The following is a 15147-nucleotide window of genomic DNA, read 5'->3' as shown; positions in this document are numbered from 1 at the left end:
TTCCTGAAGCAATCATTTCCACCATTAGTAGGGATGATATTAACTGATTTAAACCAGTAAAGACCTATGTCTGTAACTAACGTTAGAATCAACTCTAAACCATATAGTCTAGACATTTAAAAATCTACTTAGAGTTAAAGGGTAATGGATAGATGCAATACAAGTCACCACACATGCCTCCTATCACCACAATCACACACACACAAAGACAGACAGACAGACAGACAGACAGACTCACCCACTCACTCACTCACTCGATCGCTTGCTGTGTAACCCTGGCCTGGAACTCCCTATGCAGATCTCAAACTGTGGTCTCAAACTCACAGTGATCTACCTGCTTCTGCCTCCCAAGTGCTGAGATTAAAGTCATGTCATACCATGCCTGGCCTATCACCAATATTTATGGAAAAGACAAAGATTTAGAGTCACTTGGACAGAAATAATGACTAGAGCTACAAGTAGATGAGATGACCCAGAGCAAGCATGTTGCTGACAAAGAGGATCTGGAGCAGAACTCTCAGAAATACCAAAATTTAAAGACTGCACAGAGAAAACCATAATTTTAGAAAAAATGGGAGCAGTGAGATTAAAACCCATGGGATAAAATTTTAGAGAGGTCATTCCTTACTGGAGGCTCTGAAAAAGAGTACTTTAGCATCTTCAATATTGGCAGCTGGGAGAAACTGGGCAAGATGAGAATTCAAAATACCCTCTAAAATAGCAACAAGAAGGACAGACATGATAGCAAATACTTTAATCCCAGCACTCAGGAAGTAGAGGCAGGTTGATTTCCATGAGTTTAAGGCTAGCCTGGCCTCAGAAAAAGAGAGAGAGGGGAGGAGGGAGGAAGGGAAGGAGGGAGGGAGGGAGGGAGGGAGGGAGGGAGGGAGGGAGGGAGGGAGGGAGGGAGGGAGGGAGGGAGGGCAGGAGAAGATTTTGTTGGGGTTGGAGATAGGTTTGTGAAAAAAACTAAAGATAGCTGGATGTAGATGTGTAAAGAACATCAAAGAAAGATTTCAGATGCAAGAGGAATTAACATTTCTAAATGTAGGCTAGAAAGTAAAAACTGCATAGAGAAGATGAAAACAACTTTTTTTCTGGAGTCTGTCATCATACTCTTTACACTGTAGAAACACACAATGCTATATATGTACACAATAGGAATTAATGAAATTATTTCTCAAGTGAATATCCCTCAGTTAAAAATAGAAGTGACATTATGCCTCCCATGCATTTTAACTAGATTTTTAAAGTGTGTGTGTGTGTGTGTGTGTGTGTGTGTGTGTGTGTGTGTGTGTGTCTAAGCCATGAGTGTACAGGTGCCTGTGGAGGTCAGAGAGTGTGTCAGGTTCTCTGGAACTTGAACTGTCTGACACAGGTGCTGGGTACTGAATTCTGGTCTTCTAGAAGAGCAGGAAATGCTCTTAACTGCTGAGATATTTATTCAGCCTCTTAACTGGGTTTTTCAAAGAGAAGCCTGAGATGATTTTATATGAGGTTTAATTTGAACATATTTTAAATTAATAAATTTAGTTCAATTAGTTATAGGATGAGGTAAAATGGTCCAGGTCCTTTCAGTGCTGGGGATAGAACCTAGGGCTTTCATTTTCTAGGCAAGCACTCTGCCTTTGAGCAATACCCATATCCAGCACTTTTAAATTTCTTTCTTTTGAGACAAGGTCTTTCTAAGGTGCTTAGGCTGATCCAGAACTCTCAATCCTTATACCTCAGCCTCCCAAGCAGCTGGGATTACAGGTATGCCACTGCACTGGGCTACGTTATAAAATCAATGGGAAACATGATGAAAACAGTGGAGAACTTCTCTTTCCAGAGAGAAATGAAGCCCTTTTTCATGTTCTTTCAGGAAGAGTTAATGAAAGACTAAGGCTTGCCCACAGGCCTAAGGTTGAGTCTATCCTTCTCCTAGGATGTCTAGAGCTAGCTATATTTTTCTTATTAGCTGTATAAAGTAGTCAGATACATGTGTCCTATAATCCTACCAGTCCCAGTCCACAAGTCAGGCATCACGGTTTTTCTCAGGGACCTATCATCGGATTAGAAAGAACTAAGTAATTCACTCTTTTCCTTGGATTAACTGTAAGGGCAGGGAATAGACCTTGTGTCAGTACTAATTCCCCTACTATTTATCAAATTTCTGCTTTTGAAACCACCACAGGAGTTTCTGACTTACTTGAAGAGTGATGTGGAAAACAGGTCTGAATCATCATTAATGTATTTTCTGTATTTTCATAGTTCACCTCCAAATGAAGTCAGAGTAAAAAAAATAGCATTGATAGTGGTTTAAACCTTGTCAAATCATTTACAAGGATTTTTAATAGGACTTCTGAAGTTATTTAACCTCAGATTAAATAGAAAATTTTATGCTTTTCCTTGCTACTGGAGCAGCTTTGAAACTTTGGTTCTTGCTTTTATATGTAGCCTTAGTCACAACATCAGAGTTAAAATCTCATCAAGTTACACAACTGTACTCTGTTCACTGACAACAGTGCTGCTGTTTTCTTAGGACAGGCACTGTCCAGATGTCACAAGTTTTACTGTGAAAACACTAAAACAAACATAATCATAGTTCTACAGATAGTGTTGAAGCTACTTGGGAGATGAGGTGACTAAATTCTTAATGTATGATTGACTATACACATTATATATTCCTGCTTGAGCAATTTTTGATTGTAGAGTTTCTTTTAGTCAGACCTGGAATTAGGTCTCTCACTCATGTGGTTTCAATTAAGTTTGGTTAAAAATAGCTTGTAATATAATCATTTTCATTTTTAGCACTTCAACAACTTTATTTCTTTTGATCCATACAAAGGACATATCTGGAGACAAAACAAAGAAATTTATACAGTACCCTCATGAGAACTTATTATGAGCAGAAAACGATCTATTTTAGTACATGGTCTCATTTTTAATTTTTAAAACATTTATTTACTTATATTTTATGTATAAGTGCTCTGCATGTATACCTGCATGGCAGAAGAAGACATCAGATCCTATTACAGATACCTGTGAGCCACTGTATTGTTGCTAGAAATTGAACTTAGGACCTCTGGAAGAGCTCTTAAACCATGAGCACTCTCCAGCCTGCATGGTCTTCTAATGACGCCTAGTTGGTCCATATTTTCAAGTACAAATACATGTATATGAAGCATATGAGAGAATGTCTCTTTTCTTAACTGACTAAAGAAAATGACAAGAACATTAGCAAGTTTTCACACAATTTATCATAAACAATAGGAGAGTTTTGAACTTTATGTAATTTCCGGCAGATATTCTGCTTATATGGACTTTTTTACTTCACACTCACATCTTCAATGCAGTGAAAATTCAGTCACAGCTGTTATGTTCTGCCATTTGTCTTCATTATAATATCTAGAGAAAATATAACACATTACTTTGTACAGAAACAAGTGTCCAACAGTTACTAATAACCCATTCCCAATGGTGAGAGTACTCACTGCCTGTGTCACACCCATCCCTTCCTAAAAACTCTGGGGAGTTCTTTCTGGAGACACAAGCGACAAGACACATGCTCAGTAACATTCTAGAGGGAAGCCTGACAAGGACTGACAATGGTGCTCTGCAGCATTTCTGGGTTAACCTTGCAACCTGGAGGAACTCTGTCCTGGCGCTTTTTGCTCTTCTTCCCGGCTCAGGCATTGCTCAAACCTCACCTCTCATCGTCTCATTTACCATTCCTTTGCATTCCCTACTCCTTGTTGCGGTTAAATCCACTTTCTTACCAAATACAGCATTATTGGGGCTTTCTTTTTAGGACTTACACCAGGAGATCCAGAAGGGAGACTACAGCTTAGCCAATTTCCCACTGTCACATTTTCATCTCACCCCCTAGCCTAATTAGATTATACCAGGTAATTCTCTAATTTTGTTGCACCTCAGAAAATCCTCCTATCACAGTCATGCCTCCATGCCAATTAGAACCTTTGAGTAAAAGACCTATATATCAGACAATCAGGAAAGCGATGTACAGTTAAGTTGCAGTTTGCTACTCAAATTTAGGTCCCAAATAACAGGCTTGAGATTTCTTCATGGTGTTGAAACATGTTGATTTATTGTCCTTTAAAGCACTGAATTCACCTCTGTAGTTAGAGTAGTAAACATGTCTGTCTATGACTCTATACACTTACTTGATAAATTATTCTTCACATGATAGCATAACCAAATTTTGCCATCAGATACAGCAACTTCACACATTATCTTAGACTTTTTGCAGTTTAACCAAAAACCAAGGAAAAGTTTTCAAAAGAGAGATGTCAGCTAGACTTGAGGAACTAACCAAACATCTAAAAGCAAATCATCACTGCAAACCAGATGAATTATTTTTGTAGTGCTGAGAATTGAACCCAGGGTCTCACATATACTAGGGAAGTGTTCTACACTGAGTTAAATTCTCAGGCTGCATAATGAGTGATTATTATAGTCTAGATACTTTACATAGCTTACCCATAAGCCTCACAATTCTTTGAGGTAAAAACTATCTAACCAGTTTTACAGATAGCATAGTAAAATCCATAAACTTTTAAGGAATTTATTCATGTGTCAGAATTTGAATATAGGAATATACCATTATCCAATGACTTCTATTACCATCTCTCTGATACTTATATAGAATTATTTCCACCTCATCTGTTGTGTGTCTGTGTGCTATTTCTACTTGCTGTCATTGTCTAAAATCTCAAGCTTCTCACCAAGAGAGAAAGAGGAGTGTCTATGTCTGTGATTATATAATTATATGATTAAAGGCTAAAAATATCCTCCTTTAGATTCATATAGTGCGGGAATCTAGTTCTGATTTGGCCAGTAATTATCTGTGTAATCTAGGACAAAAATCACTCATCAATCTGGTAAAATAATTTTGTTGTTTGTAGAATGAACAAAATAGAAAAGGACGTGGCTCTCAAATTTTAGTGATTTCTGTAATCACCTCAAAAGTTTAACACAGTTTAGCACCTGTAACTTCTGCCTTCTCTCAAGCACCTGTAACTTACCAGGTTTTCAGCTGTCCTGGTGGTCAGAAGACCACCACAGACAAGTGTTGATCCAGACATTTTCTAAGTCCTCATCAACTTAGTGGTCACCATTTTCAGAGCCTATTTACTTCTCTGTGTTCCCTATTATATCATTTTTGTTACTGTTGTTGTTGTTTTCTTGAACCATTTTTTTCTTTAATCAACATAATGCTAGTTGCTTTTCAGTCATACTGAACAGGATCCTAGACCATCAAAATGAACTGTATCCCTGATTAGAGTACTGCCAAACTAGCTAAAACTTTAAATGCCAATGCTAATAATAGATTGTTGGCTATTTTAAATAACATGATCACAAGTTAGCTTGGTACTTTGCTATTTTTACTAAATGAAAGGCAGACACAAGTAGCCAGAGGTCGAAGGGCAATCACTTAGGTGAGGAGGCTGCTCTAGTTAGGGCAACAATAAGCCAGGAGATGGCAGCATCAGTTCAACATTCATCAAGGGGGGTCTCTAAATTAAACTTCTAACCGTGAACAATTGAAAGCCCATTTTGGTTTGGATTTGTTACTTAATCCCCAAATTTTGACAGTATCTGATGTCATAAACTAATATGACAGACATAAAAAAGGGTCAATAATTTTCCTATTTTTATTAATAAAGTTTTTATTAACATACATATAAACAAAAAGTACAGTTTGAGGATTTTCATAAATGTAACACACTAGTGTAACTAGCACAGGAGAATGACCTGTAACAACTTCTTTAGTCAATACCTTCATTCAAATGAGGCATTCACTCCCAATTCCTTTAGAGTTTAGTTTACCTGGTTTATGCTACACACATATAAATAATAGTAAATATACTCCTCAAGACTATCTAATTCATTATGTGAAGTTTATTAATATGACCCAACACAAAAATTTCCTTTAACTATATATTGCTTGATTATTACTATGTAGCACTTGAATATATATACTACAGTTTACTTACCTATTTTAATTCATGTGCATCTGGCTAGTTTCGGGTTTGGAACTATCATGGCCAATGAATATTCTAGTATATATCTTTTTTTTGAAAGACAAATCATGTTACCCTAGTTGTCCTGAAACTTGCTGCATAGAGAAGATTGGCCTCAAGTGCTCAGAGATCCACCCACCTGCCTCTGCCTCCCAAATGCTGGAGTTAAATATATGCATCACTACACCTGGCTGTAGTCTATATCTACATAGACATCATTACTGAGTATTTTTCTCTAGAGGTAGAACTGTTGGGTTGCTAGGGGTTTTCTATTTCAAGACTCCTAGGGACCCTATTCTGTGAACAGTAACTCCTAAAGTAAGGCATAGTTGTTGTAGCTGGACCCTCCTAAAACTGGAAAAGGCACACTCCTTCATGGGCCATTATGGATTTTGCTGTCAACATGTATCCTATTTGTGTGTGATACTGTAAACCATTTACCAAGTGACCTAAAAAACATTACTAGGTTTAACAAAAAGCCCAGAATAAGAGAAGGTTCTAAAACAGATCCAAGTTATGCTAAAAGATGCTCTAACACTTGCACTACATGGTCCAGTAGAACCAGTGGTGTTTTAAGTGTCCCTGACAGATAGAGATGCTGTCTGGATCTTTTGGTAGAACCTCATAGTTGAATATTATGGTCCTTAGAATTTCAAAGGCAAGTTCAACTAGTCTGGTGGATAACTTAAACACAGAAGAACATCATTTGGCCTGTAAATGGGTCCTAAAACTGAGCCACTGTATTACCGAGCTACTGTAGAGAAGATCATGTCTCCACTGCCAAATGAAACTGATATATATATAAGATTGCACTCAAGCATGCACTAAAGACACAAGTAGGCCACATGAAGAACTGATCCAAGTGCCACAGCCCCAACTTTAACTACTTTTTTTTTTCCTTATCCTGTCTACACTTAAGAGGTCATGGGGAGTGCTCTATAGTTGACTGACCAGAAAAAGAAAGATCAGATCTGCTTTACAGATTGATCAATTTCTCTGATATACCTCACAAAAAATAGTAAGAGAAATCTTCTTCCCCAGGGGCAGGACTCTGAGTAGTACACCTGGTTGTTTTCTTTGCTGGAAGGAGGAATGACCACATGTTGGGTGTATACCAATTCATAGGTTATAACCAATGTTTTGGATAGATGGTTGAGACTCGGAAGAAATGCAATTAGAAAAATAGGTGAAAAGGAAATTTGAAAAGAGGCATTATATAAATTCTCTAAATAGGCAAAAACAATTAAAACATTTGTATGACATAATCATAACACCAAAGAGTGATTTCACTAGAGGAGGAATCTTAATAATCAAGTGGGTAGGATAATCAATGCTGTGGATACCATTCAGTCTCTTTCCCTAGCAAACTCTGTCAGAACAAGGTCGGAGAAAGAGTAAGGAAGCTGATTAGTATCCTCTCTGTCTGTGTACAGGAAGTAATGAGGTAGCAGGGAGCACAGACTCATCAACACGGACCAAGGGGGCACTGTCATAGTAGTACACCTTGAAATGCTCAACCATCAATGTGGCAGCAGGTTGATTACACTAAACAACTTTTATCATGCAAAAGGTAGTATTTTCTCTTTACAGGGTGAACACTATGGATGTGGATGATATGCCCTTTTTACATACATCACTTCTGCCAAAGCTTGCTACACATGAATTTATGAACTACTTTACAGAATGATAGTGGTGTCATGGTGTAATGGTTTAGATGTAAAATGTCCCTCATGGATTCCTGTATTTCAATGCTTGCTCCCCAGCTGGTGGTACTGTTTTAAGAAGTTGTAGAACCTATAGGAAATGGAACCTTCATGGAATAACTGGGTGGTTAGGGGCTGGCCTTGAGGCCCTGTAGCTAAGGCTTACATCCTGCTCACTCTTCACAACCTCGCATCAAACACAAAGTGACCAGCTGTCTTCGTGCTCTTGCTACCATGCTTTCTCCACCATGATTGACTACATTCCTTCTTAAACCATGAGCCAACATAAACTCCTCCCCTTTAGGTTGCATTTTATCAGTTATTTAGTCACAAGTAGAAAAGTAATTCATACAGAAAAGTTGGTGCTAGGGTGATGTCACTCCTGTGATAAATGTTACCATGAAGTCCTAGGCATTTGGGACTGTTCTGTGGGAGGAATGTAGAGGAATCTGGAGCTGTGAGTTAAAGAAGCTCCAGAATATGTAAGCAGAGATTAATTGGTCATTCTAGTGGGTGTTTAGAAAACTACAGAGAATGTGGAAGGAAGTACAGACAGTGATAATTCAGCTCATAAAGGTTCAGAAGGTAACCAGCTCTATTTGGAACTAGGTTACAGGCCATTTGTATTACATTCTGACAAAAAAAAAATCTGGCTATATTTTGCCTATGTCCTGAAAACCTGAGTGAGGTTGAATTAAAAACTAATGAACTCATTTGTTCAGTAGAAGAAATTTCAGGACACAACAGCTTTGAGCTATGGTTAGTGCTCATTGCTCTTCTTGGCTGAGAGTTACACCACTGGCATCCCATGTTTTCAAACCTTTGGATTTTGACCTAACTATGCCACTGGCACCGCTGGTTGTCTAGCAGGTGGATGGAATGCCTTAGAACTTTGAAACTTCCATAATCATGTGACCAATTCCTATATTAAGTCTCCTCTCATATAAAACACCCCAATCTTCTACCTACCTACCTACCTACCTACCTACATACCTACCTATCTGTGTCATATGTATTTATGTATTTGATCACAAGAAACAATGGGAAAGGTTTTTATCTATTTTACCACACTTTCTAAAATGAACCTCTTCCAGAAGTACTAAACAGTGTGCAAGTGTTTGAGGGTATGTATGGAGAGACATATTCCTAGTGATACTTGTTCTGTTATTCTGGGCAACCCTCAGTAATATAACTATTATGTATAAAGTGAGTAGTATTGACTCAGGCAATCAGGAAATTATTTTAAAAGAGAACATTTATGAACTTGAAGAGTGCTTAGAGAAGACACTGGAAAAATTAGGACAAAAGTTGAGAGTTAACAGCTTACATGATTATATATATAATATATTAAATTTTAGTTGTTTCATTGGCCACTCACTCACGAGAGGTTCCTCGGCTCCACTACAGAGTTAAAAATGCTTATTTTGATTTTAGAAGCCTTGAATGATTGAATTTGCCTCAATCACTTGGTAATGACTACCATTTAAAATCTCCTACTCTTTAAATGTGTAAAAGTAGACTAACAGTACCCATTTTATCTACTGTAATAATGGTGAGGAATTGAGATGTTAAGATCCTTAGCACAGTATCTCACACAGAAGTACTCAATCAGTACCAGGTGAATAAAAAAATCTCCATGTTTAAAAAAATACAACTACAATAAAATTCAAACAGTAGAAAATTTCAAACTGTTTAAAAAGAAGCATCCTAGGTAAACACATTTAAGTCAATGCCATAAGTTAAATTTTCAAAAGATGAAGTATGTATCTTCAAAAAGTTATCTTATTAAAGTTTATGACATTTGATAAGGTTTTTGTAATTTTATCTTTTCAATTTTATGTAAAAATTGAGAATACAAGTTATAAATGAATTTACTGTGTACATAAAGTATTTATTGTGAAAGCCATGCTGAGCTCTTACCTGGAGGAATATCTTTAGGAGGAGAATACTTTTTCTTCACAGCAGTATCTTTACTTCTCATCTGTCTAGTTCCTGGTGATGCCCGAATAATACAACAGATCTCTGATGCATATGACGGAAACTGAAAAGGAAAAGAGTAGTTATTGCCTAATTTCTCTAGGTACTACATTTAATGCAGTCTATTTAAAATAAAAATAATCTCAGTATTCTTAGTTGGAATGATAGAAACATATTGAAAAACAATAAGGAACATTCAAATAGCAAGGATATGTACCATGTCCAAGGGATGGTTCAATAATGATGTTAGTTTTGAAAAATAAAAAGAGGCAATGAATTATCTTGGTTATTTTCCAAGTGTGAGAAAACACAATGGCCAAGGCAACTTTTACAAAGAAAGGATTTTAATTTGGCTTATGGTTCCAGAGGGCTTGAGTCCATGATGGCAAAGTGAAGAATGGCAACAGGAGCAGTTGAGAGCAGGCATCTCAAACCACAGCAGGAGGCAGAGAAAGCAATGGGCACAGCACATGCCTTTCAAAACCTTGCAACAAAACCACACACCTCCTAATCCTTCACAGTGGGCCTATGAGGGCCATTTCCATTCAAACCACCACAGAATGAAACAAGCACCAGGAAAATGGAACTTAATGAGAGGATGAGTTGAATCATGAATCTGAAACACTTTGGAGAGGGTATTTATAACGTCCTGTTTTATTGTGTAAACGAGGGGAACAAAAGCATTGCTTACTTCTTATTTAAACCATGCAGATTATCTTTTGTATGGATGTTATTTTATACACAGCTCTGCTTTCTTACTTCTTTGAACAGCCTCCTCCCATCTCAAACACAGGATAGAGAATTTTCCTAAGGAAAGGTGCTAGCCAATGATTTCCTCCTTGGAAGATTTCTGACCATTCAGGGTAGAATGCTGAAAACAGCTGAATGAAGTAAACATAAGTCAGCAGATGCTGAGATTCCAAGCCCAAGGAGCCTTTGTCCCCCAGACAAGAAACTAAAAGATTCTGCTCTTAGCTGTCCAAAGGCCTAATGTTATTACCCTGAAAGGTTAGCCATATCATCTAACAATGATTTCACAGTTGTCAATTACTACTTACAATTGAGATTGTTTAATTACCTTCCCACATCCTCAGTGTTAACTATGACTGCATGTAAGTCATTAAGTGTGTGCACACAAGTGTGTGTGTGAGTGTGTGTGTGTGTGTGTGCACAGGCTTGTGTGGAGAGTGGGGGACGGAGTGGGGAGAGAGAAAGGAGGAGGACTGCTTGTTGTTTAATGCTATGTATGACAGGCTAGCTAGTGCATGAGCTTCTGGGGAGTCTCCTGTCTCTAGGTACAAATAATTTTAGAGGCTTCTCAAGATGGAAGGTGAGGACCAACACCTAAGGCTATTCTTTAATTTCCACATGTGGGCCATGGCATCTTTACACATATACACAGATCCATACATATACATGCATGCACACACAAATACATGCGACATTCTGATACAGTACATAGAAAAAGAGTGAGGCATGGCAAGAATTTTCACAACACAGGATCTAAAGACAAGATTTTTTCCAGCATCAATATGGTTCCACAAAATAACATGGGAAGCTAGAACTCTGATAAGGTAATGTTGAAGAAAATTATTTGCACTGCCAATTCTCTAACTAGATTAGGTGAATCCTCGACTATGAGGATAGGATTAAAACCTGTTCTGTCATGAACAATCCCAAACAATCCCATACTCCCTTTCATAAGAGGTAGTGGAGGATTCATTTCTCTAAATTAAGGGAGGGGGGAGGGAGAGTGCTAGCAGCTGGGGAGTATGTGTAGATTTGTGACATGAACACCCAGAATTGTGGTTCAGGAATATCTCAAGATGACTGACAACTGTGGGCAGGCATAGAAAGCTCAAGTCAGAAGATTTCAGCAGAAGCTTTTTTCAGTGAGGTAAAACTTGATGAATCTTCAGATCTAAAAAGTTGTGCAAATGACTAACAATGAGTCTAGGATTGATAAGATAGGAAAGCAAACGAATATCATGGGCAGAACCATATCTTTCTCAAGAAGACATCAGTGACTGTGAAGGTAACTTTATTTTGATATATGGTCACTACAGATTTCATCAAGTTAGAACAGTCCTTAGTTCAATGTAACCTGTGTCTTTATAAGAACACACAGGGAAAACGTATGAAGGAACAGAGATACACAAAGAGGGAAGGGAGCTATATGAGAATTGGCAAAGACCAGATTTACACTGTCCCAGTCATAAAATGCTGGCATGTAGCCTGACAGAAGAAAGACTCACCTCCAGTGCATGTGGAGGAGCTGCACTCTGCTAGCATCCTGATTTCAGAACTGTGGTAAAATATGTTCTCTTGTTTTAAGAAACCATCCATTTTATAATATTTGTCACAGCCACTTCAACAAGTTACTATTCCAGGGTGGGCGGGTGAACCACTGGGAGAAGTGATTACAGTTTTCCACATGCCCTGAACAGGGGAGAATTTCCACTGAAACAAATAATTATGAGACCAAAAATTGTACTTTCCTCCTTAAGAAAGAGAATCCCTGAAGAAAAACTTCATGTTCTATTTTACTCAGCATCAGTCGTTAGTGCAGACACAGAAAAGGACTGTATTTGAAACATCTATTTAATGGTCTGAACTTCACCTGACAGAACTGACATCTATGTGAACAGACCAGTCAGTACACTGCTCTTTGTCAGAACCAAAAACTATTGTACAGATGAAACCTTCCCTTAGACTCGGAACAGAACGAGTTCCAGGCAACTTCAGTGTATAGAGCTGCTATCAGAACCTGCTGCAAAGTGTTTTTTATTTCTAGATTTTTGAAGGAAATAATAGGGAAGCACTCCCAAAATATAGTGGGAAAGATCAATAGATATAGACAATGAGAGAAAAGAAAAATCAATAAAAAGCACCCAAAGTGTTAAAAAATTTATATTACCAAATAATTAATTAAGCAATAATCAGAACTATAACACAAAATATTTTAGATAAAAAGAATAGTGTAAGATAAAGATAACTGACTCAACATATTCCTAAAGTTCTCCACTCTAGTTTTAAAATAAAAAAGCATCACACTCCAACATGTCCTCAAAAAGAGGGTTTCCTTTTCTGAAGCAGGGTTTCCCTATATAGTCTAGCCTTGCCTTGAGATCCTCTACATCTGGGATGTAGAGTGCTGGGATTAAAAAATCTTTGCCTGCAAATGACAGGCTGAAAAATAAGTTATCTGGAAAGAAATGAAATTTGGGGTGATTCTTTGTTCAATATACAATACTGTAAAAAGAGTTGTAATAGAGAACGGCAATTTGTTCTGCTAGCGCAGTAAATTTTGCACCTTCCTTCTAGTTACAAACCTTTTCTATGACCACAGGAGTGGGCAGGAAACCCAGGCTTAGACAATTATGAGTTTTCATTTTTCTGGCAATGACAGATGAACCAGGGCAGACATGCAACTCAGGCAAAGCTAACAGGAGTCCTTAGCCAATGCTGAAATACACGTACACATAAAAACAAACCTTTCTCCTTCTACTTGGGTTATGACAAAGCAGAAAAGATGGTGAAAGCCTGTATGTAACAGAAAGACAAGGAGGGGAAGAGAAATAAAGACAAGCTAGGTTAAAAACAAGTGTGAGGACTGGAGTTTAGATCCCTAGCACCCATGTATATGTTAGGCAAGTATGATGGTCTGATGTCATCCCAGAACCAGAAGGGCAGAAATGGAGAATTCTCTGAGCAAGCTGGGTAGCCAGATTCAGTTCTGGTCTCAGAAAGAGACCAGGCCTCAATATATAAAGTGGGAAGAAACTAGAGAAGGCACTTGATATCAACCTTAGAACCACACACACACACCTACACATACCTGTGCCCACAACATGAGAACACACATGCATACACCACACATACATATCCAAATAACAAATACCTAAATAAAAACAATCATAGAAGCATCTACAAGTTTCAACAGGAATTTTTAACAAAGTGCTACTCAATTTCTGAATTCAGTCATTGCCTTCCCATTTGAGTCAATAAGTCATCCTACCCTGTCACATTTTGGATTATACATGTGTGTGTGCGCGCACCCGTGCACACACACACACACACACAAAGCTTGTGAAAAACAGTAAGAGATTCACTGAGTTCTGGGAGTAAAATGTTTTTGCCTTGCTTGGGTATGATGCCTCATGCCTGTAATCCAAGCATTTGGGAAGTTATAGCAAGAGTTTGAGGTTAAGACTGAATCTGAGTCTAGCCTGAACTGCATAATAAGCTCTAGCCACAAAAAATGAAACAAAACAAACTGTTGATACTCTAGAATTATTTTACTTAACTCTCCTTTGTACACAACACAATTCTCAGATAATAAAATTAGGGCATGGCACTGCTAAGACTGGACACCTACAGGTGAAAGTAGAGTTAGATGCACACACAACAATTAAGTCAAAATAGATTTTACACCTCTTTAAGGAATACATCGGTAGAAGCTTCCTGACATTTGATTGGTCATGGCTTTTTGTATGACACCAAAGATGTAGGCCACAAAAGAAAAATTAGACAACTTAAACAATGAAAAATCCCAAATTTTGTGCTTCAAAAGATCCTATGCACAGAATGAAAATGCAGCTCATAAGAGTGGAGAAAGCACTTGCAGCTCATAAGAGTGGAGAAAGCACTTGCAGCTCATGTATCTAACAACAGAGGCTTCTTTACATGCAAAGAAACATCATCGTAACTGTTCTTTCAGAAGCTGAGGAAAAGCTTGAAAATGTTACCTCATTTGAAGAACTTTCTTGCCAACTTGACACTGGAACAACTTCACTTGAGTTAACATAATTGCTGACATTTGGAAATAATTCTTCAAAAGATACATTTTGCACTGGAGACAAATCAATCTATACAACAATATAACTCCTTTTAAAGTTTCAAAATCATTAGCCTTAGTTAATTAAACTAATATTGAAAACACTATCTTTTTTTTGAAAACACTATCTTATTAAAGCATTTTCTTGTGTATTTCATGCACAACTTCATTTAAATAAACATAATTAATTACATTTGGAAATAATTCCTCAAAACATTTAACTGTGGATAAATCAATGTATAAATAATTTTCTCATTAAAGCCAAACAGAATACAAAAATCACAAATACTGGCAATTGGAATTTTAACCATATTTAGCTGTGCATTGAACATTTCTGTATAGTGATCATCTCCATCTAGTCATAGATTTCAGGGATTGGAACCTTGTGCATTGCTAGTAAGATTGTGAAATGATGCAAGTCTTATTTAAAAGACTTTCTAGAAAACTTAAAGCACCCTTATCATATCATTCAGAAATTCTACTTACAGGTATATGCTCAGAGGAACAGAAAATAGGGAACTTATACTTGTACATATGCTTTTAGCACCAGTGTTCATAACAACCAAAGTAGAAGTAACCAAAGTGTCCACTGACTGACAGGCAC

At 37.5% G+C, this 15147-nt stretch overlaps 1 protein-coding gene across 2 annotated transcripts in view; it reads right to left on the bottom strand.

Moving 5' to 3' along the window:
• Nucleotides 1-2810: 2810 nt before the first annotated feature.
• Meikin (meiotic kinetochore factor) overlaps nt 2811-15147 on the bottom strand; it is a 46207-nt gene continuing 33870 nt past the window's right edge. Inside the window, exons 12-14 of one of the 2 annotated variants that reach the window (XM_040748658.1) lie at nt 14455-14574; nt 9650-9770; nt 2813-3390 (exon numbers count right to left, since the gene is read on the bottom strand). In XM_040748658.1, coding sequence (XP_040604592.1) covers nt 3359-3390; nt 9650-9770; nt 14455-14574 — 273 coding nt within the window. In that variant the 3' untranslated portion in view covers nt 2813-3358. Of the gene's footprint in view, nt 3391-9649; nt 9771-14454; nt 14575-15147 lie in introns of both variants that reach the window. The other variant, XM_021225636.2, reaches the window with a different exon arrangement.

Source organism: Mesocricetus auratus, unplaced genomic scaffold, assembly GCF_017639785.1.
Source record: "Mesocricetus auratus isolate SY011 unplaced genomic scaffold, BCM_Maur_2.0 Super-Scaffold_100007, whole genome shotgun sequence".
In the NCBI taxonomy this organism is placed as follows: Eukaryota; Metazoa; Chordata; class Mammalia; order Rodentia; family Cricetidae; genus Mesocricetus; species Mesocricetus auratus.
The sequence above is the reverse complement of the archived record's forward strand: the minus strand, read 5'-3'. Positions and strand labels throughout refer to the sequence as shown.